Source organism: Dipteris shenzhenensis, chromosome 2, assembly GCF_047967505.1.
Source record: "Dipteris shenzhenensis isolate YYH24624 ecotype China chromosome 2, Dip_SZ_1.0, whole genome shotgun sequence".
Lineage (NCBI taxonomy): Eukaryota > Viridiplantae > Streptophyta > Polypodiopsida > Gleicheniales > Dipteridaceae > Dipteris > Dipteris shenzhenensis.
In genome coordinates this window covers 10,137,143-10,159,316 of record NC_141597.1, presented here as the reverse complement: position 1 = coordinate 10,159,316, position 22,174 = coordinate 10,137,143, and the positions used below count along the sequence as shown (strand labels likewise).

The 22,174-nt window shown below is 44.6% G+C and overlaps 1 protein-coding gene across 1 annotated transcript in view; it reads left to right on the top strand.

Annotated features, from left to right (window-relative positions):
• Positions 1–21,723, top strand: part of LOC147904315 (plasma membrane fusion protein) — a 33,102-nt gene extending 11,379 nt beyond the window's left edge. Inside the window, exons 2-6 of the mRNA XM_087394583.1 lie at positions 20,442–20,549; positions 20,646–20,764; positions 20,908–21,008; positions 21,093–21,152; positions 21,398–21,723. Of these exons, the coding sequence (XP_087250709.1) occupies positions 20,442–20,549; positions 20,646–20,764; positions 20,908–21,008; positions 21,093–21,152; positions 21,398–21,485 (476 nt within the window). The 3' untranslated portion in view covers positions 21,486–21,723. The remainder of the gene's footprint in view (positions 1–20,441; positions 20,550–20,645; positions 20,765–20,907; positions 21,009–21,092; positions 21,153–21,397) is intronic.
• The last annotated feature ends 451 nt before the right edge of the window (positions 21,724–22,174 follow it).

Below are 22,174 nucleotides of genomic sequence, written 5' to 3'. Positions count from 1 at the left end.
TTCTGGATCCATCTGGAGGATTGCTTGCTTGTCTGTGGTAGCAATACCTGCCAGTCAGATGTAGTCTTTCAGCGAGGCAAGCTTTTAAGCAGGACCTCGAGCCACGAGAAGTTGTTCCTGTTGACTCAGGTGGAAGTATATTACCCAGTATGTTTTTGTTTGGATGTTATGACCTAGCAGATCCAGAGGGGGTCTCCTAGTGTTCAGCTGCAGCTATTGTTTGATGAGCAGCTAGAGATCCAGACGGGTCAGTAGTTGCCAGTGTGGAAATCCAGACACAGTTGCTTGATCCTTGTGAGCTCACATGCCCATTGTCAATGGAGCACTGTTTCATCGACCCGGTGACAGGGTGCCAGTTTGGACTTGAGAGGGGGCCGTCCAGCTCTGAGATACAAGTGCCCATGTAGGGAAGCAGACCTTACACTGGGGGCAGTATCAGTTGGATTAGTTCTAGTACCTTCTGTTGGCGTGATGTACCAATACCAATTGGATCGCTGCACCAGATGACTTATTGTACTAGAACCGGTCCAAAGGAGTGTATCTAGCACCTGTGGCCTGCGAGCAATAGGTCTAGGTTTCCAGTGATTATGCTAAGGTGGTTCCTGCCAAGAGGGGGCTTCTTCAACTGTACGTGTGGTGGTGGTCTTCAGCGATGGAGTATCATACGATGGATTCCGCCAGTTGTTCCAACGGCACACCCAGCTCCCTGGCGTCGATGTTCCATCCAGGAGCTGAGAGGGGCAGTGGGAGGTCAATATCTCCTAAGGTCACCTTAGTGAGTGAGGGCCTTGCTTGTGTGTGCCCGCCCAACGTGAGGCTAGGTTAGGTTGAGAGAGGGCCTATGTTGTGGGTGTGCCCGCCTCACGAGGGTAGTCTAGGTGTCTGACAGTAGGGTTGCATCGCCCCTGAGCCCCTTGCTATGACTCAAGGCACCATATGAGGAGACGCATCTAGCTGGCTGTCTGGGGGCCTGCATGGCCACCCATGTGCGCTGCAGCTCCACCCCCATGACCCTTGTGTGGGCAGAGGCGGTCCGACCTACTCGTCGGCCACCTAGGTTGGGTGTATGAGCAGGGGGAGCAGCCCCTTTTATGGCTGGTTACAGCCCCCTAGGAGGAGGGCATGATGCAGTAGGCTGGGTCGACCTGGTTAGGCAAGGGCATAGCCTGCATGGGGCTGAGGGGCAGCCCTTTATAGGGCAGACTGCCAGCCCTTATAGAAGGCAAAGGGGGGTTGGTCCGCTAGTAGCTTCTGTAGGGCAGTGAGTCGGCCCTCATAGGGAAGCCAACTGGAGGAGGGTGAGGGGCTATATATAGACCCCCCCTCAATCCTTGTTTTCCGTCTCAATTGTGGAGTAGATCTCCCTTGGATAGCAGAGGTTTTACCCAACAGGCTGTGAGGTTTTGACAGGAGATCACTTGCAGTTTCTCTCATCTCTTTCTCCTTTCTTGTTTGGTGTGTGCGAGGTTGGCTCTCTCCCGTTCATTTCCGCTGCACTTCTCACAATTTACTCACCCCTAGCACGGCATACCATCCTGAGACTAATGGTCAATTTGAAAGGGTGAACAAATGAGAGTAGGAATATCTGAGGCATTTTTGTGATGATACCTAGAGGTGTGGATAAGTGGTTTCCAAAACAGCACTCACCATCTTCTATTGGAATGAACCCGTTTGAGGTCATGGGTGTAAAGTAGGGACCACCTTCCTCAATTGCAGACATGGTGGTGAAAAAACAACAAGCACAAGATGACTCTGAGAGGATGGAGGCTCTTCTACAATTGGCTAAGAAGAATATGCAAGATGCCCAGGCCAAGCAAAAGAAATCTGTGGATGAGCGTAGGAGAAGAAAGGTTTTCAAGGACAAGACAGAGTCATTCGTGAGTTGTTTCAAATCTTGCAGCTATGTCAATGCATCTTTCACTATCTCAGTATTCCCAAGTACACTAGTAAGGGCTGACTGTAAATGGGGCCATGAATTTTTTACATTCTAGTTGCTACACCCTAGAATGATATCGTGGTCTCCTCAACCTTTTGTGCATCAGCCCATTTGTGATACTTTGCTAGATTTGAAAAATAATCCTACCACAAGTAGATGCCATCCTCTGGAGCACCCATGAAGGGTTTTGGGTGAACTTTTGAGTCATGTTTGGCACGGCGTTGTTCAACTTACGTGACGATAAATGTGCTATAAGATTTGCCTGATAGCAAAGCAGCTAAAATTTCTGGAGTGATCTCATAGATGAGCTTTTCTGGAGTGATCCCACAGATGAGCTTTCGTTCTAATTGCTCTGGATCTACTTTCATGGCGTCTCCACAAATTTAGACATCGCAATTAGAAAAGAGGACACGCTAGCCTCCTCTCCTCCCAAAACATCCTGGGAGGGATAGGCAAGGAGGGTCTCAATAGTCCTTTATATTCAAGTGCCCCAAGGGGGCACAATTGCTTATGGGATTATTATCCCAAAATTACATGTGTCAGAAGGCCGCAAGTTCTCCCATGCTCCACACGCCAATTGAGGAGTGTAGGCCACTACCTCCAATAGAAACACATCATAAGAAGCTGTTTGTAATATATTCTAAACTTGAATCACATTTACAAGAGGTCCCTCGGAGAGATGCATATCATCACACTAGATAGTGAAATGACCAGTCGTAAGGATTGGTATACCTCTCTACATCCGGTAGGGAATGACATCCTGGTAGCAGTCGGCAATGATACAAAATGTCTAACAAAAGGAAAAGGTATGATTGCTTTTAAGTTAGATGGAGTTATAAAACAGTTGTCCGATGTTCTTTATGTGTCAGATATCAAGAGAAACTTGTTGTCCGTTTCTGCGATCACGGATCGGGACCTCAAAGTTCACTTCGATAAGAATGGTGCACAGATTGTGGATCTTCAAGGGAAGGTCATTGGTAAAGGTACACGGTGCAACAACATCTACGAACTCTCAGCTTTCAATGCTCGAGCCGATGTGAGTAACACTAAGCTGTGGCATGAGAGGTTTGATCATCTAAACCTTAGTTCTTTAAAGGAGATGCATAGAAGTGGAATGATTGCAGACCTACCAGAAATTACAGATTTGCCTGATGTATGTGAGGCTTGCATGATGGGCAAGCAACATCGGCAGCCCTTTCCTAAAGAGGCCAGCAGGGCAAAGGCTCCTCTAGAGCTCGTTCACACGGACCTCTGCGGAAAGATGGAGACGGAAGCTTTGGGTGGTTCCTACTACTTTATGACGCTGATCGACGACTATAGTAGAAGAATATGGATATACTTTCTGAAGACTAAAGATGAGGCTTTTAGTAAGTTCAAAGAATGGCATGTAATGGTCGAGAAAGAAACGGGGAGGAAGATGAAGCAGTTGAGATCAGACAGAGGTAGAGAGTTCACATACAAGTGAATTTGAAAGTTACTGCAAAAGTTACGGGATCAAGAGACAGAAACCCCCGTCACATATATCATAGCAAAATGGAGTAGTAGAGCGCAAGATGCTCGTCATCTGCGAAATGGGCAGGAGTATGATGAAAGGGAAAGATTTGCCAAAGACTTTCTGGGCTGAGGCATATAACATGGCAGTTTACATTCTGAATCGTAGCTACACGAAGGTTGTGAACGAGATGACTCCACTGCAGGTCTTTTTTGGTAAGAAACCTTCAGCTGCACATTTCAGAGTTTTTGGATGTGATTGTTTTGTGCATGTCTCTGATGCTAACAGGACCAAATGGGAACCAAAGAGCCGGAAGTGTATTTTCTTGGGCTACAGTGAAGAGACGAAGGGTTATTGTCTCTATAATCTTGTTACCAAGAAGGTAATAGTAAGTCGCGATGTGGTCTTCTCAGAACAACCGCATCAATTGGAGGAGGATGCTTCCTTTCCAGATAACCAAGACTAGGATATCCATCGAGGACAATTAAAACCAGATGGAATCTCACACGCTCTTTGAAACCCATCTCGCTCTTCTAAGAGACAGCAATAATTGCGAACGTAACTTCCTTCGTAATAACCAGCAAGTATACTTCTTTTCCACTCTCCCTCTCTCCCTCTCTCTACAAAGACAATAGGGCCCAAGACAACATGTCGGGCTGGGCCCCCCCGAAGGTATTTTATTACTTGAAGAGAATCTGTTACAAAAGTTCAGCGTAGAGCTGTCTGGTACTCTCCCTTTCAAAACGTGGAAAAATCCCTTTTATTACAAGAGCTTCAAGCTCATTTCAAATTGGCAACATGCCACTTGTCTAAAATCTAGACTAAGTCCTATTACATGCCACTAAGGGCCATTCTGGAGTCTTCAAAGCACTCGGTCACACGAACTGCCTCCTAGATGCTTGTCAGGCTCCCGTAGCGCTTAGGAAAAATAATTCTTCCTAGTACCTGCAACAATTAATTAAAGCGCACCACCATGGCACCCATTAATTGTTAGCGCTTTGCATGCAAATAACACACTGTGAACTAATTCTAGTCACGATGGGCGTCCCCACTGAACACATGTGCACATCTAAACAAATATATATTAAAAATATATATATATATATATATATTCTCTGGTTGACCGGAGTCAACACTCTTGATTATAATTAAGGAGCTTTGACCAAGGGTCGAGGCGCCTTAATTATAGCCAAGTCTCTCCAACCGAAGTTGGCACATCTTGGTTAACTGGGTTTACGCTCTTGGCGCATGCCAAGTCTTGTTGACCGAAGTCAACACTCTCTGACCGTAGTCAGCTCTGTGGTTCTCTGGCTAACCGCAGTTAACCCTCTTGGTAATAAACCAAGTCTCCTTGACCGAAGTCAGGTTACTTGACTAGAGTCAAGTATCTTTGACCGTAGTCAATCCTTTGACCATTAAAATAACTCTTTGACCATAATTAACACATATAAAACTCTTTAATTATGATCAAATAAATGGTCAACTGTACTTTGACTTAGGATATTTACATTGTGGTGACATCCCCTCGGCTTCTATTCAGTTGACCTCAACTGAAAAGCTTCCTTGTAAACATCCAAAAGCTGTGGATGATCGGATAACATGTCTTCGTCCATCCACTTGGCATCTAATGCCGTATAATTCTTGAATTTTACAAGATACCTGTAAAACTGCTTACCCTGAGGGCCTTTACGTACAGTATGGTACACAATTTGCTCTGGCTGAAGGACTTCCTCTAGCTCATCCACTTCTGGTGGATCCTCTGATACTGGTTCTGTAGGCTCTGGTCCCTGGAATTTCTTTAGAAGACTCACATGGAATGCATTGTGAATCCTCCAATGCTCTGGCAATGCTAATCTGTATGCAACCTCATTTATTCTTTGTGTAACCCTGAAAGGGCCATAGCATCTGGGAGATAACTTTGCATACACTTTCTGTTTGCCTTTAAACTTGCGGAGCCTAGCTTTTTCAAACCTCAAAAGTACCCAATCCCCTTCCTTGAGATCTAATTGTCTCCTATGCTTATCTGCAGCTCTTTTATGTTTCTCTTGAGACCTTTCAATTGCTGTCCGGACTTGGCTGTAAGCTGTCTGGAGGTCTCTCACAAACTGGTCAGCTGCAAATATTTCATCTTTGGTCCTCAATATAGGGGGCAAAATCACCTTCCCATATATGACCTCAAAAGGGGCTTTCCCTGTAGAGCTATGTACTGTATTATTGTAAGCAAACTCTACTAACGGTAGATGCTTTTCCCAGTCTGAACTTTGGTCACCCACGTAGCATTTCAGCATATCCAAAATTGTAGAATTTGCTACTTCACTTTGACCATCTGTCTGGGGATGGAAAGAAGAAGAAAAATTCAGATTCGTCCCCATGTTATCAAATAAAGCTCTCCAGAATAGACTGGTCATTCTGGGATCTCGATCGCTAACAATGGACTTAGGCATACCATGATGTTTAAAAATTTGTGCCATGAAAAGCTTAGCCATATGATCTGCCTTTATGGTTTTGCGAACCGGAATGAAATGAGCTTGCTTGCTGAATCTATCAATGATAGTCCAAATCCCATCATTCCCTGACTTTGATCTCGGCAAATCAAAAATAAAGTCCATTGTAATACTTTCCCATGGTGCCTGAGGCACGGGAAGAGGCATAAGTAGGCCAGGTGCCTTCCGTCTATTATACTTCACTTTCTGACACGTAAGGCATTCAGTAACAAACTGATGTATATCTTTCCGCATCCCTGGCCAAAAGAAATACCGCTCTAGAGCTAGAGTTGTTGCTGTAATTCCTCTGTGTCCAGCATAGGGAGGTGCATGGCATTCCTCCAAAATCTTTTTTTTCATCTCGTGGGTGATGCATAGGCAATCATCTTTCATTAGATACCCATCTTTCAGGGAATAGTGACTAGTGGATTGCCCCTCTTGTATTTGCTGTAAAATTTCACCAAAATCTGAATCACGAGCATATTGCTCCCTCATGCCTTCCAGGTCCTGATGATAAGCAATAGTCACATTATTGACGTGGGGTCTTCGGGACAAGGCATCTGCTACTTTGTTCCGAATTCCTGGGGTATGGACAATCTGAAAATGATACATTGACAGCATGTTTGCCCATTTCATATGCTTCTCGGAAAGCTTGGTCTGAGTCAAAAAGTATCTCAAACTTTGGTGATCTGTCTTGACAGTAAAATCTGCACCCAAAAGATAGTGCTTCCATGTATGGATGGCATGAATTACAGCCAATAACTCTTTCTCATAGATTCCTATATATCTTTCTGCATCCCGAAGTCTCCTGCTTTCATAGGCCACTGCATGACCATTCTGATGCAATGCAGCCCCAACACATTCTCCACAAGCATCGCAATCAACATCAAAAGATTGATAAAGATCAGGGACTACAAGAATAGGCTCTGTAGTCAACTTCTCCTTGAGTGTATTGAATGCTTTCTTCTGTGATATTCCCCATGTGAAGGCTGCATTTTTCTTAGTAAGGTCATGTAATGGAGCTGCGATATCAGCGAAATGTCTGATAAACCTTCTGTAGTAAGAACACAGGCCTAGGAAACTTCGAACTTCATGCACAGTTTTCAGCTCTGGCCATTCCTGAATGGCATGGATCTTTGCTGGGTCCATTTTTATCCCATTCTTGGATATTATATGCCCCAGATAGTGGATTTCTTCCAAGAAGAATTCACTTTTCTTGCTGTTTGCGTAGAGCTGATGATTTCTCAGCTCTTGAAACACTATAGCAAGATATTCTCTGTGCTTTTCTTCTGTCTTAGAAAAGACTAAGATATCATCAAAGAAAGTACCCGTAAAATGCCTGTACTTTCGGAAGATGCGATCCATCATTCTATTGAATGTGGCTGAAGCATTTGTCAACCCAAAAGGCATCACTAAGTATTCATACAAACCGAATGTAGTACGGAATGCTGTCTTGTGCACATCCTGAGGCTGTATCCTCACTTGGTGATAGCCACTCTTTAAGTCTATCCTGCTGAAAACTGAAGCTCCATTTAACTGATCCAGGACATCATCAATGCGCGGAATAGGGAATCTATTCTTGATGGTCATTTTGTTCAGTGCACGATAATCGACGCACATACGGAATGAACCATCTTTCTTCTGTACTAACAGTACAGGGGAACAAAAAGGAGACGAGCTGGGCTGAATCAACCCTTTGGACAGCAAATCCTGTACCTGAGCCATAATCTCCTCTCTCTGAGTCGCACTGACTCTATAAGGTGGTCTGTTTGGTGGCTCACTACCAGGCATTAACTCTATCTGATGATCTTCTGGTCTCTCTGGGGGTAACTCCCCTGGCAAAGTATCAGAAAAGCAATCTTTAAAGTTTATAAGAAACTGAAACTTATCTTTGTCTGCATCATTCATTTCAGCATGCATTTCATTCTCTTTTTCTTTTACAAAAACCATGTACGCAGAAATTGCAGACTTTATTGCTTTACCACATGTAACATCAGATACAATGGGAATAGTCTCCCCTTTATTCCTGGCAATTAAACGCTGATTTTTCCCCCTATGCACAAACTCCAGCACTCTTTCAGGAAGAGTCAACTTCACTGCCTTGCGATGAAACCAAGGCATTCCCAAGACTACATCATATTGTTTCAGTGGAGAAATGAAGAAGTCTTCCTGATCCACATAACTCTGAACATGAAGACGGAGCTTCCCTATCAAGGGAGTAACTGGCACAGGATTCCCATAGAACATCTGATCGGCATCCAAAGCCCTGCCCAACTCCTCCGTCTTTATTCCCAGCCTCAGGGGTGGATCCTCTGATATGAAATTATCAGTAGCCCCGGGATCAAATAAAATTAGCGCTTGCTGGTCTCTAACTTTGCCCCATGATAGCAGCAATTCTCGTTCTTCTGGGTTCGAAGCATGACCCAGTATGTCAGGAATTCCCCCCGCCATTGGCTTTTGCGGTCCTCGTGGCTTCTCTGCCTCTTTTCCCTTCGAAGTTGAAGGCTTTTCTGGGCACTGGGCAGCCACATGCCCCTCTTTGCTGCACCTGAAGCATTTCCCATCTCTACGGAATTCCGCTATCTGTTCAGGGGTGAATAGAGATTTGCCCTTATAAGTCTTTGAAAACTGAGTACCCCTCGGCTTCTGAGGCTGAAACCCTTTCTTTTCAGCCTTGGGGCACTCTTTCTTTTCTGATTTTGAAAAATCAGTTTTCTTTTTATCAGCACGTCCTGCATGCAAGGATGGCACTGTAGATGGATCTTGTAGCGGCACAAGACTCGCTACTGAAGCTGAATGCATAAGGTCTTGAATGTTCTTTGCCCCCAAAGCATTCACTACTGCCTGAATTCTTGGAGTGAGACCTGCTCTGTACTTTCTCATTTGGGTGCCTTTGGAGATCTTTTTGAAAGGTGCAACCTGCAAATAAGCATCCCAAAACTTTTGGTTGTACACATCCACTGTATCTCCTGCATCCATATGCAAGCTGTCCCAATCTTGAAGAACATGGTCTCTAAACTGTTTAGGCATAAACTGCTGGTAGAAGGATTTCTTGAAGTCCTTCCACTTCCTTGGGGCTGACCCATCTGTGGTCTGTGCACTCCACCATGCACTAGCTGTTGCTGTCAAGTGCAAACTAACCATTCTTAACTTGGAGGATTCTGAAAATTTTTCTGTACCGAATGTAGCATCAAACTGTCTGATGAACTGCAAGGCTTTGTCTGTATGACCATACTGTCCATTGTAGGTCATAAACTTGACAGATTTTCCTCCCTCTTTAAATTCCTTGGTCTCTTTGGAAGACTTTCTCTTCCTAGACTTCTTGTGTTTCCTTCTTTTCCTGGATGGTTTATCTGATAAGGAGGAAGAAGACGCAGAAGTCGAACTCGAGGTAGACGGTGATGGACTAGGAGATCGGTGATGATGCCTCGATCTCTTTCTGCTATGGGACCGTCCTCTATGAGATCTTTTTTTCTCAGGTTGTACACGAGAGTGTGCCTCTGGCATTGGCACGTCATATACTGCATTAGGCATAGCTTCTGCTTGAAACAAATGCTGAGCCCTTGGATCCCTTTTGAGATTTTCCATCTCTTGTATACGAGTGCGTACCATCTGTTCAAATTCTTGTTGAGTTTGCGGCACACTTCTCTGTCTTGGATGTACATCCCTATCTTGTGAATCCCACTGGATAGGTGATTGATCCATATTCTGAGATCTGCAAATTTCTCACACCGTGTAGGTGACTGATACACAACTACCTTTGCTTTTCCAACAGAAAAATACCTCAACAAGAGGTGTTTTGCATTCACAATCTATGCCAGTATTGGCTATCAATTCAAGGCATAAACCCACACAGTTGCCAAAGCATCAACAACTATATTCCCCTTTCCTGGCTGCTGCAGATGGCTTCAAAAGGCATCTGTTTTTCCCTCTTTTCACTGCTCAAAGGCATGCATACTCTTTTTCTGCAAATCTCTGATTTCTCTGTTTTTCTGCTGCTTTTCTGACAGTAAAAGTCTGACAGGCAGGTGAAATCTGCTGGCAGAAACAGTCTCTGCTACTGGCTCCTTTTTTTTTTTTTTGGGGTGAGACAGTAACCAGATGGGTAACCGGCTGGTTACTCTAACCAGACTGACTGGTTTTGGTCTGGTTAGTTTGCAACTGGACTAACTGGACTGGTCACAGTCTGGTTACAGTGACCAGACTAGACTGGTTGGGTCAACTAACCAAAGTTAATCACTGGTCTGCTACGTCAGCCTGCCACGTGTCTTGCCACGTCATCTACTGTGCTGTCTGCCACGTGTCAGTGCCACGTCATCTGCTGAGCTGTCTGCCAGCATGGACTGCCACGTCATCAAGCCCACTGCTCATCTACCATGTGTACTCCTAGCTGGCACCCTGGCCACGTCAGCATCCACGTGGACGTTGCGTCACCTTAGCAGTTTCGTGAAGCTTTAGAGTAGAGGGCATCGCCAAGCATCGCGTGCACACAGCGTCACGGGACTAGCAAAGATTTCCGTCCACTGGCCAAAATTAGAACGATAGCATGACCCGCCGCTCCTTCGCACCTTCTCCACGCCTGACCATATATGACGAATCTACGTCATGACAAAGAAGACGCACAAGGCATCGCTTTCTTTTGGACAGAGGCTTCACTTTTGCCAGCACCTTGCACCCCGCTTCAAACGTTACGCCTAAGCACTTGCGTGCTATTACGTCAGTGAAGCACAACGATGGTTCGAGATTTCAATCCAGCCCACCAGCAAGTCTCATACGTCGTTGCTTCACAACTCCTTTGCTCCTAGATACGGGCTCCGTCGACTTGGGCTTCGGGTTTCTCTGTGAACTACGGGGTCAATGAGCACGGGAAAGTTCAAAAGAGAAATGCACTCTCAGCTCTTCCGAGTTCTCGTCTGTCCATCCATGCGTACGATAATAGCATCCCTTCTTTGGAAATTTTCGACGCAACTAGTACTTGATCGTCACAGCTTTATGAAGCTGTGCAGCCAGGCTCTGATACCAATAAAACGAGACGGAATCTCACAGGCTCTTTGAAACCCATCTCGCTCTTTTGAGAGACAGCAATAATTGCGAACGTAACTTCCTTCGTAATAACCAGCAAGTACACTTCTTTTCCACTCTCCCTCTCTCTACAAAGACAATAGGGCCCAGGACAACATGTGGGGCTGGACCCCCCCGAAGGTATTTTATTACTTGAGGAGAATCTGTTACAAAAGTTCAGCGTCGAGCTGTCTGGTACTCTCCCTTTCAAAACGTGGAAAAATCCCTTTTATTACAAGAGCTTCAAGCTCATTTCAAATTGGCAACATGTCACTTGTCTAAAATCTAGACTAAGTCCTATTACATGCCACTAAGGGCCATTCTGGAGTCTTCAAAGCACTCGGTCACACGAACTGCCTCCTAGATGCTTGTTAGGCTCCCGTAGCGCTTAGGAAAAATAATTCTTCCTAGTACCTGCAACAATTAATTAAAGCGCACCACCATGGCACCCATTAATTGTTAGCGCTTTGCATGCAAATAACACATTGTGGACTAATTCTAGTCATGGTGGGCGTCCCCATTGAACACATGTGCACATCTAAACAAATATATATAAAAAATATATATATATATTTATTCTCTGGTTGACCGGAGTTAACACTCTTGATTATAATTAAGGAGCTTTGACCAAGGGTCGAGGCGCCTTAATTATAGCCAAGTCTCTCCAACCAAAGTTGGCACATCTTGGTTAACCGATTTTACTCTGTTGGCGCATGCCAAGTCTTGTTGACCGAAGTCAACACTCTCTGACGGCAGTCAGCTCTGTGGTTCTCTGGTTAACCGCAGTTAACCCTCTTGGTAATAAACCAAGTCTCCTTGACCAAAGTCAGGTTTACTTGACTAGAGTCAAGTATCTTTGACCGTAGTCAATCCTTTGACCATTAAAATAACTCTTTGACCATAATTAACACATATAAAACTCTTTAATTATGATCAAATAAATGGTCAACTGTACTTTGACTTAGGATATTTACATTGTGGTGACAACAATCACTAACAGCAGACTGAACTCCCCCAACGGTGCTTGGGAGGATTCAAGATAAAGAAGAGGAAGAAGAGCCTGTAGAACCACAACGGCAACGGTCATTCTCGAAGTGGGTAAAGCAGCTTTTTGATGGCAAAGAACCTTCAGCCATTGAGGAGGAACCATCCGAACACCGCTGGTCCAAGAGATTAGAGGAGCAAAGAAGGGCATAGGAACACTTGGTCAACTATGCTTTGATGACAGAGGTGATCCGTGCTAAAGAACCCAAGTGTCTTGAGAGGCACATGGTGATGATAGGTGGATGGAGGCTATGCAGTCGGAGTATGGGTCCATAATGAAGAACAACACTTGGGACCTTGTGGATCGACCACCAAAACGGAAGGTAATCGGCACCAAGTGGGTGTACAAGACCAAGTACAAGCTCGACGGCATGTTAGATAAGTACAAGGCTCGGCTCGTGGCAAAAGGGTTCGCACAGGTACATGGTTTTGATTATTAGGATACTCCCACATCTCGACTAATCACAATTCGTAGTGTTTTGGCTTTAGCAGCACAGGAAAGTTGGTCCGTGTTTCAGATGGATGTAAAATCAGCCTTTCTGAATGGAGATCTCAAGGAGGTGGTATACGTGGAACAACCACCAAGTTTTGTGATCCCCGGTTCAGAAGGTAAAGTGTGTAAACTAAAGAAGACACTTTACGGGTTGAAACAGGTTCCACGAGCGTGGTACTAGCGGATTGATGCCTACTTTCTGCAAAACGGGTTCAGGAGGAGCCCATCTGATGTAAATTTGTATATCTACAGAGAAGGAGACAAGTGTATGATCGTGGTCCTTTATGTGGACGACCTTGTCATAACAGGGAACCATGAAGAAAAGATCTCGTAGACAAAGCAGTTGCTAGGAAGAGAGTTTGAAATGACAGACCTCGGACTGATGCATTTTTGTTTGGGGATTGAAGTTTGGCAAGAGCCAAAACAAATCTTCATCTCACAGCTGAAGTATGCTGGAGAGATACTGAAGGCATTTGGCATGGCTGAGTGTAAGACAGTTGGCACCCCTATGGAGGTTGATGTGAAGCTCTCAAACGAGGATTCATCACCACTGGTGGACGAAGCGAAGTACAGAAGGCTTGTGGGTAGTTTGATTTACTTGTGCAACACGCGGCCGGACATCAGCTTTGCGACTAGTGTACTAAGCAGGTTTTTCAATAAGCCCCGGGAGAACCATTGGAGGACAAGGATGTGGGTGTTGAAATACATAAAAGGCACACTTGATTATGGCATCACCTATACCAAGGGCAACATCTTGACCGGATTCTGTGACTCGGATTGGACAGGAGACATGGACAGCAGGAGATCAGTGACATGTTACTGTTTCTCACTTTGATCTGGAGCTGTGTCATGGGTCAGCAAGAAGCAACCTACAGTTGTTCTTTCTTCTACCGAGGCTGAGTACATATCAGAATGTTTTGCTTCTTGTGAGACAGTGTGGTTGAGGAGGATTTTAGGGGACATGGGTGCAGTAGTGCAGAACAAGCCTACGCAGTTATCATGTGACAATCAGAGTTGCATGGCAGTTGCCAAGAACCCTGTGTACCACGCTCGCACAAAACACATTGAGATTCAATATCACTTTGTACGCGAGCTCATCATGGATGGAGAGGTCGACTTGGTGTACTGTCCGCATACAGAGAATGCTGCGGATATCTTCACGAAGGCTCTTGGAAGAGACTTGCTGGAGAGGCATCTTCATCGACTTGGCATTGGGCCGAAAAAGTAGTTTACTTACGGGTGGACATTGAGGGGGGTGTTAGATATCAATGCTCCACTCTCGTGTAACTACGGGGGAACTAGCTAACTCTACTTGTAAGCCCCCCATACGAGGAGAAGGCATTTGAGTAGCTAGGTTATCCGATAGGTCCTGGTTTGGACACCAGATGGGAACCATGTGTGACTTGATGGCTGGACGGCTTCAGATAGAGTTGGCACACTGCCAACTAGGTTACATGCAACTGCGGGAAGGCATCCCATGATTGACCGCACTGAGAGTAGACGGAGTATTTCTCGGGGCAGTCCACTCTCGGGTTGCGAGGCCCGTTTGGAGCTCCAGATGATCTCGGATGGCTCTAGGTCAAACAGACACCATAGGTAAGTTATCTATTCTACGCCACGGTTCTAACGTGTGGTCGGTGGCTTATTTCGAGACCGACCTCCAGTCGGTCGTTTTGGGCCGACTGGGTCGGTTTCCCAATTTGGTCTAACTGATTACGATTGGTGGCTATATAAGAGCAAGCCCGTGAAGCCCATAATCATCACTGGCTATAGCAACCCTGATTCCTTAGCATCCAGCCTCTGTCTTGTACTGTTTTTAGCACGCCATCGAAGCTTCTCACATAGGAGTGCACGGTTAGTTTTACAATAATCAAAATTTTGATTCTTCATACTATCTGCTTTTCTCTCTTGCATACGAGATCCTGTTATCTGTTGAGCACAGACGTTGTATTGTTTTCTTACAATTACGAGAGGCTATCTACGGCCCGAGCAAAAGTGGTACCACCAAGAACATCGCTGCTTTTATTGCCACCACATCGTTGAGCATGGTAAGAAGGATTGTCTGAAGTGGCTTGCCGAAAAGGTTGTGAAAGCACCAACTTCGTCTGTCGCCAATGTATTGGCCCTTCAAGCTCCGCTTCCATCCTCATCTACGAATGCTGTCTTCCTAGCGTTGAAAGCCGTTCGAACGGTGGTCTTTCAAGGTAAGGAGGACGATTTCTCAGATCAAAAGAAGGCACTCATTCGAGTGTACGGCACAGCTAACGGGCATCGGTTTATTGTCTTCGATATGGGGAGTTCAGAAGATGCTATCTTTCCTTAGCTTGCTAAGACAGTGGGGTGCACCTTGGTGCCTCATGAGCTTGCAGTGGACAGGTTCACGCTCGGCTTGCGCACACACATCATGCATAAGACCATCCTTTTCACTTTTTTAGTTCAAAAGCCCATGTTTACGCGGGATTTTATTTTGACTCCTTTGATGAGGTGCAACATGATTCTCGGGATTCAATGGTTCTGTGAGCATGTACAGACACTTAATTGGCGGTAGGACACCTTCACTATTGTGGAAGGTTTACTTGAGCCCGTCGTGATATGGGACGATCAGAGCATACCAGGGATTTTGTTAATCTCGCATATTTAAGCAAATCGCGTCGCCCGCAAGGGTGCCATGTGTGCACTTGTCTACATCTAGTGTCAAATTACTACAGTTCAAGCCGCTCCTCCGATGGGGCAAGCAATGGTGGATCTACTCCAAGAGTTTCAAGACATCATGCTTCGAGATGATCTGCCACCCCAGCTGTCTCCCAACCGATTGGAAGACCATCGCATTGATCTACTTCCGGACTCGACATTTCCAAGTAAGTTTCCTTATAGACTTTCAAAGTCTATGGAGGGGGAGTTAGAGCAGCAATTGTCTCAATTAGTGCGTGCACGGTTTATTAGATCTTCTTCTTCACCTTTTGCTGCACCCATTCTATTTGTGGCAAAGAAGGATAAGTCCGCACGACTATGTGTCGGCTACAGAGCACTCAACAAGCTTACGGTAAGCAACAAGTTTCCTATGCCCCGCATCGAGTACATTTTGGAAAGACTCAATGGTGCAAGATTTTTTTCAAAGATTGACCTCAAGAGTGGCTACCATCAAGTCCAGATTTTTGAAGCGGACATCCCAAAGATAGCTTTTCGAACAGAGCGAGCTCATTATGAGTTCGTCGTCGTGCCCTTTGGTCTGAAGAATGCACCACCAACATTCAACGAGACGATGTCATGGGTATTCGCAGAGTATATTGGGAAGTGCCTGTTCATCTTTCTCGATGATATCCTTATCTTTTCTGCTAAAGCGGAGCAGCATATCAAGGATGTGCGATGTGTCCTACAGTTATTATGTGATAACCAGCTTTATTCAATGCAAAGAAAAGTGAATTTGGCTCGTTGGAAATTCAGTATTTGGGCTACATCATTAGTGCTCAAGGGATTCAATTGGACCCTGAGAAGATCCAAGCTATCAAGTTGGGTTGTCCCCACGACGGCTCATGAGATCCGATCCTTTGTGGGTTTGTGTCAAGCATACAGCATGGAGGGTTTCTCAACATAAGCAGCCCCACTTAAAGATTTACTCAAAGGGATAAAGACACGCAGACAAAAAGTTCAAGTCACAGTCAAAGCTTTGCAAGTCTTTATTGACTTGCAACGGTTGGCCACTCCAGCACCAGTTATGAAGATCACCTCTTGGGATGATCCATTTCTGATTATCACAGACGCTAGCACTGTTGCTATCGGGGCAGTTTTACAGCAAGAGGATAGGCCCATGGCATATAATAGCAAAAAGCTTAACGATGCCGAAAAGAACTATTCGGTTCATGATAGAGAGCTCCTCGATGTCATCCAGGCATTAAAACAGCGGAAGCCTTTCCTATACGGACGGACTTTCATAGTTAAGGCAGATTACCAAGCCCTTAAGTGGCTTCAGACAATGCCTAGTGCACAATGGAGCGATCGGCAGCAACGGTGGAGTCAGGTATTCCAGCATTTTGGGGGAATGATGGGACTTTGGAGAAGTTAGAGCGCTATTTCTACTGGCCAAAGATGCGGAAGGACGTATACGGCTATGTTCAGAATTGTCAGATATGCCAAAAGGTCAAGGCTTCCCACAAGAAAGCGGTAGGCTTACTTATGCCATTGCCAATTCTCGGCGGTTCTTTTCAAGACATAAGTATGGATTTCGTGGGCCACTTCCAGCATCCACAGGTATGCGTAATATTCAATGTCTTACTATTGTTTGTCGCTTTAGTAAATATTGTATGCTTATTTCTTGCAAACAAACGGCCAGCACTGAAGATGTAGCTTGTTTGTTTATCAAGTATTGGTATCCCATTGGAGGGTTGCCAAAGACCATCACATTTGACAGGGATTCCAAGTTTACGTCTAACTTTTGGCGAGCCTTGTTTGATAATTTTGGTACTAAGCTGCAGATGTCCCCCAGCGCTTTTTCTCCGCAATCGAACGATGAGACGGAAAAGTATAATGGTATGACATTTGATATTTTGAAATCATATTGCCATGATGCTAAGGGAAAGCGGGAGTAGTTTCTTCCGCTTGTGCAGGCCATTCTGAACGATACCTATTCTTCGAGTATTGGTTGCACATCTTATGAAGCGGCATTTGGACGGCGGTTTACCTTACTCCTCACCTGGATGGTGTCTCCATCTCTTGAAGCCAACAAAACCACCGAATCAATGGCAGAGATTACGGAGTTTGTGAAAAGCCGCATCGCCAAAGCTTAAGCATCGTATACGCGCCAGGCTTACAAATCTAGACGAGATGTCTAGTATAAAGAGGGGCAATGGGCGTGTTTACGTATTATCAAGCAAAGATTGAAGCAGGTGGGCAAGCGATGCCCTAAGCTGTGCTTCAGGAGCTTCGAACCATTCCCTATTATTCAGAAGATCAATGATGTCTCAATGAAGTTACGTCTTCTAGACAATTGGACTATGCACAATGTGTTTCATGTAGCTTGGTTGAAGCCATATTTTGGACCTCCTCTTTCAGAGATTTCCGACGAGCAACAACTTGAAGTTCTTGATGAAGCCAAAGTTTTGGAGCTAGAATGGATCCTTCTTCATAAATTCAAGCATGGGTCAGGACGCAAGATCCGAGAGTTTTACACCAAGTTCCATAATCGAGGTACCCATGAAGCAGTGTGGTTGGACGAAGATTTTTTTCCAGGAGTTTCCCTAAATATTGGCGGACTACTTGGAAGCAATGAACCTACCACCAAGTTAAGGAGGGAATGTCACATGCACCCCTGCACTTGGGTGCAAAGTGACACATTGGCTACATCGACAAGTGCGTAATAGTTCCCTAATAGGAGTTTTTGTCGTATGTTGTGATCCCTTTGTCAGCCCTTGTCCAGGGACAGTCAGGCACAAGCTACGTAAGTCAGTCTCTCAGCCTTAGGTCAAGTCAAAAGATCAATCCTTGTTCACTAGTACCCATTGGAGAACCGTAGGGTAGTGTTTCCGTCTTAGGTTTAGGGATAGGTTTAGGTCCAGCCTAGGATAGGAGCCCTTCTGGGCTCCCTTAGGGCTGGAACAAGTGAAGAGGTCATCGAGGAGCTTGAAGAAAAGCAGACTACAGGGACAACCTCAGTAGTCATCTAGGAGCTTGAAGCTTTGTAGAAGGGGGAGCCTCCTTAGTTTCCCAATATGTCTCAGTTTTATGGACAGGTTGGAGGTCAGAGTGTCCTTATCCTGGCAGATTCAGGCAATTTCGAGGACATCATCTCCACCAAAGCAGCTCAGAAGGCTCAGTTGCCTTTTATGCCAATGGAACCAATGACGACTCCTAATACATCCAATTTAGAGGGACAACTCAAGGCTGAGAACCTTTATTGACTCAACACAAAGGCACATAGCATTAAGTATCATCTACCACCTTAGAGAGGGATAGATCATGCAATATAGTAGATAAAGCATCTTGCTCAAGTCTAGTAGATGTGGCATAAATATTCTCGAGCTTGTCTTGGGCCTCCTTGGTTGAAGTAGTGAGATCAAGTTGATGAAGCAGTTTGTTAGCCAACCTCACACCAATAAGCGCCATTGCTTTGTCATTCTGCTCATCCCTAGTTGAGAGTGGTGCTGATGAGTCTTCACCATGAGGGCGAGGCTCCATAGTATCAAACTGAGGTAACAAAACCAGCAAGCTGAAATGGATAACCAGCAAATGAAGAGGCTGGTCTAAGGCTCTGAAATGGATAAGCAGCCTTCACAAATGCAAGGCAGTTGAAGAAACAGTTGAATAAACGTGTCCAGCAGCTGGCGGATGACCTCAGAGGCTCCAAAATGCAAACCCTAATGGTAAAATGCACCGAGATGTAGAACTGAACCAGAATAGGAGCTGGAAATGCTGTATTAGGTCTGAAATCAGCAAAGAGGTAGCTGTAGATGCTCCAAGTGCAAAGATAGGTATCGAAATTTGTGAAGCGGCTCAGCAAGACAGCTCCAAGGTACACCGAGGTGCTGTAGCAGGTGTGTAGGTGTACCAAAGCGCAACAATAGGTCTCTGAAGTGAAAGGCAGCTTCCTAGAACAACTCCAAATGTTGTAGCAGGTCACCACAATGAAAAACGGCTGTTGTAGATGAGCTGGAAGCGAAGAACAGCCCCGAAAATACTGCTGCTGTAGGCGGTCCTGCAGCAGCACTCTCAAAACAGCTTGAAAATGCAACAGCAGCCTCAAAACAGGTCGAAAAAACCTTCAAAAGCCTCGAAATATTGGAAAGAATGCTGTCAGGTGGCTGACTTCACAGCAGCAGCAATAAAAAGGCAGTCTTGGTGTCAAAAACCTTCACACATTGCAGGTACCTCCAAGAAACGCACAGGCCAGCAGGGAAGATGTTGCCTAGTGCTCCATGAGAGCCTGAATAGAGGTGGCTGGCTGTAAGGTCAGAAACGAATGCAAAATGGCTGCAAGGAGGGGCAGCTAGAGGCGGAATTGAGGCGGCAGATACAGACAGCTAGAGGCGGCTGCAAGAAGGTGAGTTGAGCAGAGTGAGTTGTAGGAAGATAATGACGTGGCAGAAAGACGATGGCGTGGCAAAGTGGCTATGGCAAGACTGACCTGCTCTGATACCATGTTAGAAACATGGTGAGAGTGAGAGAGAGAGAGAGGCTAGGGAGTAAAGAAGTGATACAAAAATGTAGAAACCATAGAAGGCTTTCATTCATTCATCATCATCACTAAATGAGACAAGTGAAGTACAAGCCTTATATAGGCTACACACTCACACGCTTGCACCAAGTGCATATGGGATAAGTCCCATAGTGACACGTGGCACTCACACATGACTCACATATGAACTAGTCCTAGATCTCCTAGTATAACACATCACAAATCACATCTCCCACACACTCTTTGGCTGTGATATCTCCAACAGTTTATACTCACATAATGTAACGCAGGGCATTGTTGGGAGGCCTTCTCTTTGTATTTTGCACCGTAGGCTTTAGTGCAGTGATTGCTTGGGGACCCTTCCCTTGTCCTCGTTTTCTCTTTTTGTTCACTCTTACATGCCTTTAACTACTGCCACTTTATAAGGATCAATGTAGTTACTCTTACAAGGGTATATACATATGATATAATAAAATAGCCCTCTTTTGCCTCCCCTAGGACAACCTGCAATCTTCACAGTTGTTTTCTTCTAATGTTACTTTTTCTGATGGCATCACACATTATGGTGTTTTAACAATCTAGCTTTTGAACCCTGTGCAATTCCTTAATAATTAATCATCTTATTGTAAAAGGGTTTAGCTCTTGTATACATGTGGGGTACTTTGCTAATGTAGTCTGGATGCTTTCTCTGCCACTTCTTCTCAATTATTTTGGGAAGTTCATTTGTTGGGCATGTCGAATAATGGATTATTCATTTTCAATAGCAGGACCAAAGGATTGGTTGAAGGGACAGAAGAAAAAGACTGCTGAATATCTTCTTGCACCGATTATTGCATCACGTGACAGGCTAAAAAGTGCCTTTTCTTTGGCTGGTATATATGGTTCATAGCAAAGTCTGGCATTTAGTGTGTCACAGTGGTTAGTTGTTCGTTAATAAGGTTAATTATTGCATGATTTGGTGCACATAGAGACCTCCTCTTTAAGTGATTTACAAGAAGCCCACAAGCTTGTGAAAGTAGCTGCACGTGACTGTATCAAGCCTGAAGATGGTTCGCTTGTTGCTTTTCAAGTCAAAACTGGGGTTGAGGTACCGTCGCCTAAAAAAAAAAATACTGCAATTTCTGTAATAGTTTTGAATGTCTAATCAACCCACCTTTCTCCAGGATATGGTAGTAGCTTATAGTATAGGTAAATGAGGATCAACTAAGAAAATAGATATAATCATTGCAGGTCTGTACTTTCCGTCTTATTCTGAAGAATGCTGCTTCCCTGGTGGATGACTCAGACCCAATGAAGCTCAATGCAGATGCAGCACTGACTAAACTCATCAGGTTGGACCCTTGGACCGATTCACATGCACTGAGAAAGGCACTGTATTGTTGGGTTATTTATTCGAAAACATGCTGTTAATGCAGGTCTTTCACTTCTCTTGATGAAATTCTGTCTGGTGCGATGGCAGGAAAATTTCCAAGGAGGTATGCATTTAGGGTTAAATAAAAATTTCAATTTTCGTTCTGGGTCAAGCTGTGATTTTTTTGAGTAGAGAGTTACATAATTGTCATGGTATTGCTTATTCTTATATGGATCATGGTATTGCTTATTCTTATATGGAATATGTCCTCTTTCTGTATATACACATCCAGATCTTTCAAGAAAAGGTAGTTTGTGATATAATCTACAATGTGGGAGTCTTGATGACAAGCTTTGGTGCTTTTTGTAGTGACGCTGTTGCAGATTCTTTTAGCAAGGCAAATAATGCCCTTGATAGCTTTGAGAAAGGCGTACGTGATTGCCTCGGGATTTTGTGAATGAGGCTGAATTTGATTTCAAAACTCACAGTATTCGCGTCTTTGGAAAATCGATTGAAGGTTAATTTGTCCATGATGTCTGTACTTTCCCACTGTCTTATCTGTAACCCTTAACTCCTTACGAATAGAGTAACTAGTGATGGATTTAGATATGGGTGTTTCTTAGTTTTTGAGTATGCTGTATATTCAAGTATGATGTAACGTGAAGCCATTCTACAAATGAACATAGCATTATCAAAATTTGATGGAATTGCCTTGTTATTGTCCTCTTGAAGGATTGAAGTGTAATATGGAGAAGCCTAAATCTCTCTTCTACAACTGCCGACTGAAATAGAGATAGAACTGAGAAAAATTTAAAACACACAAAAAACACGTGCTGTTGCTGGTGGTGTGTGTTGAAACGGAGGCAGGATTGGGTTGCAACAGCCCCCCTTCCAAAGAGGGTATTTACTGTATTTCTGAGCAAAAAGGCTAATTACAACTGTAGTAAATGAATGAATGGATACAACTCTAAAGATGGAGAGGCTCCTTCCAAAAGTGGAAGATGGCATGGGTGGAGATCTGCCCTCTGTGTCTTCTTTCTTGCTGCTGGTTCAGGTCTCTCAGGAGAAACGCTGGTCCAAGTCCGATCCCTGAAACAGAACAAATGGACCTCCTTTTATAGGCTGGAATTGCCTAGTGAGCCTACT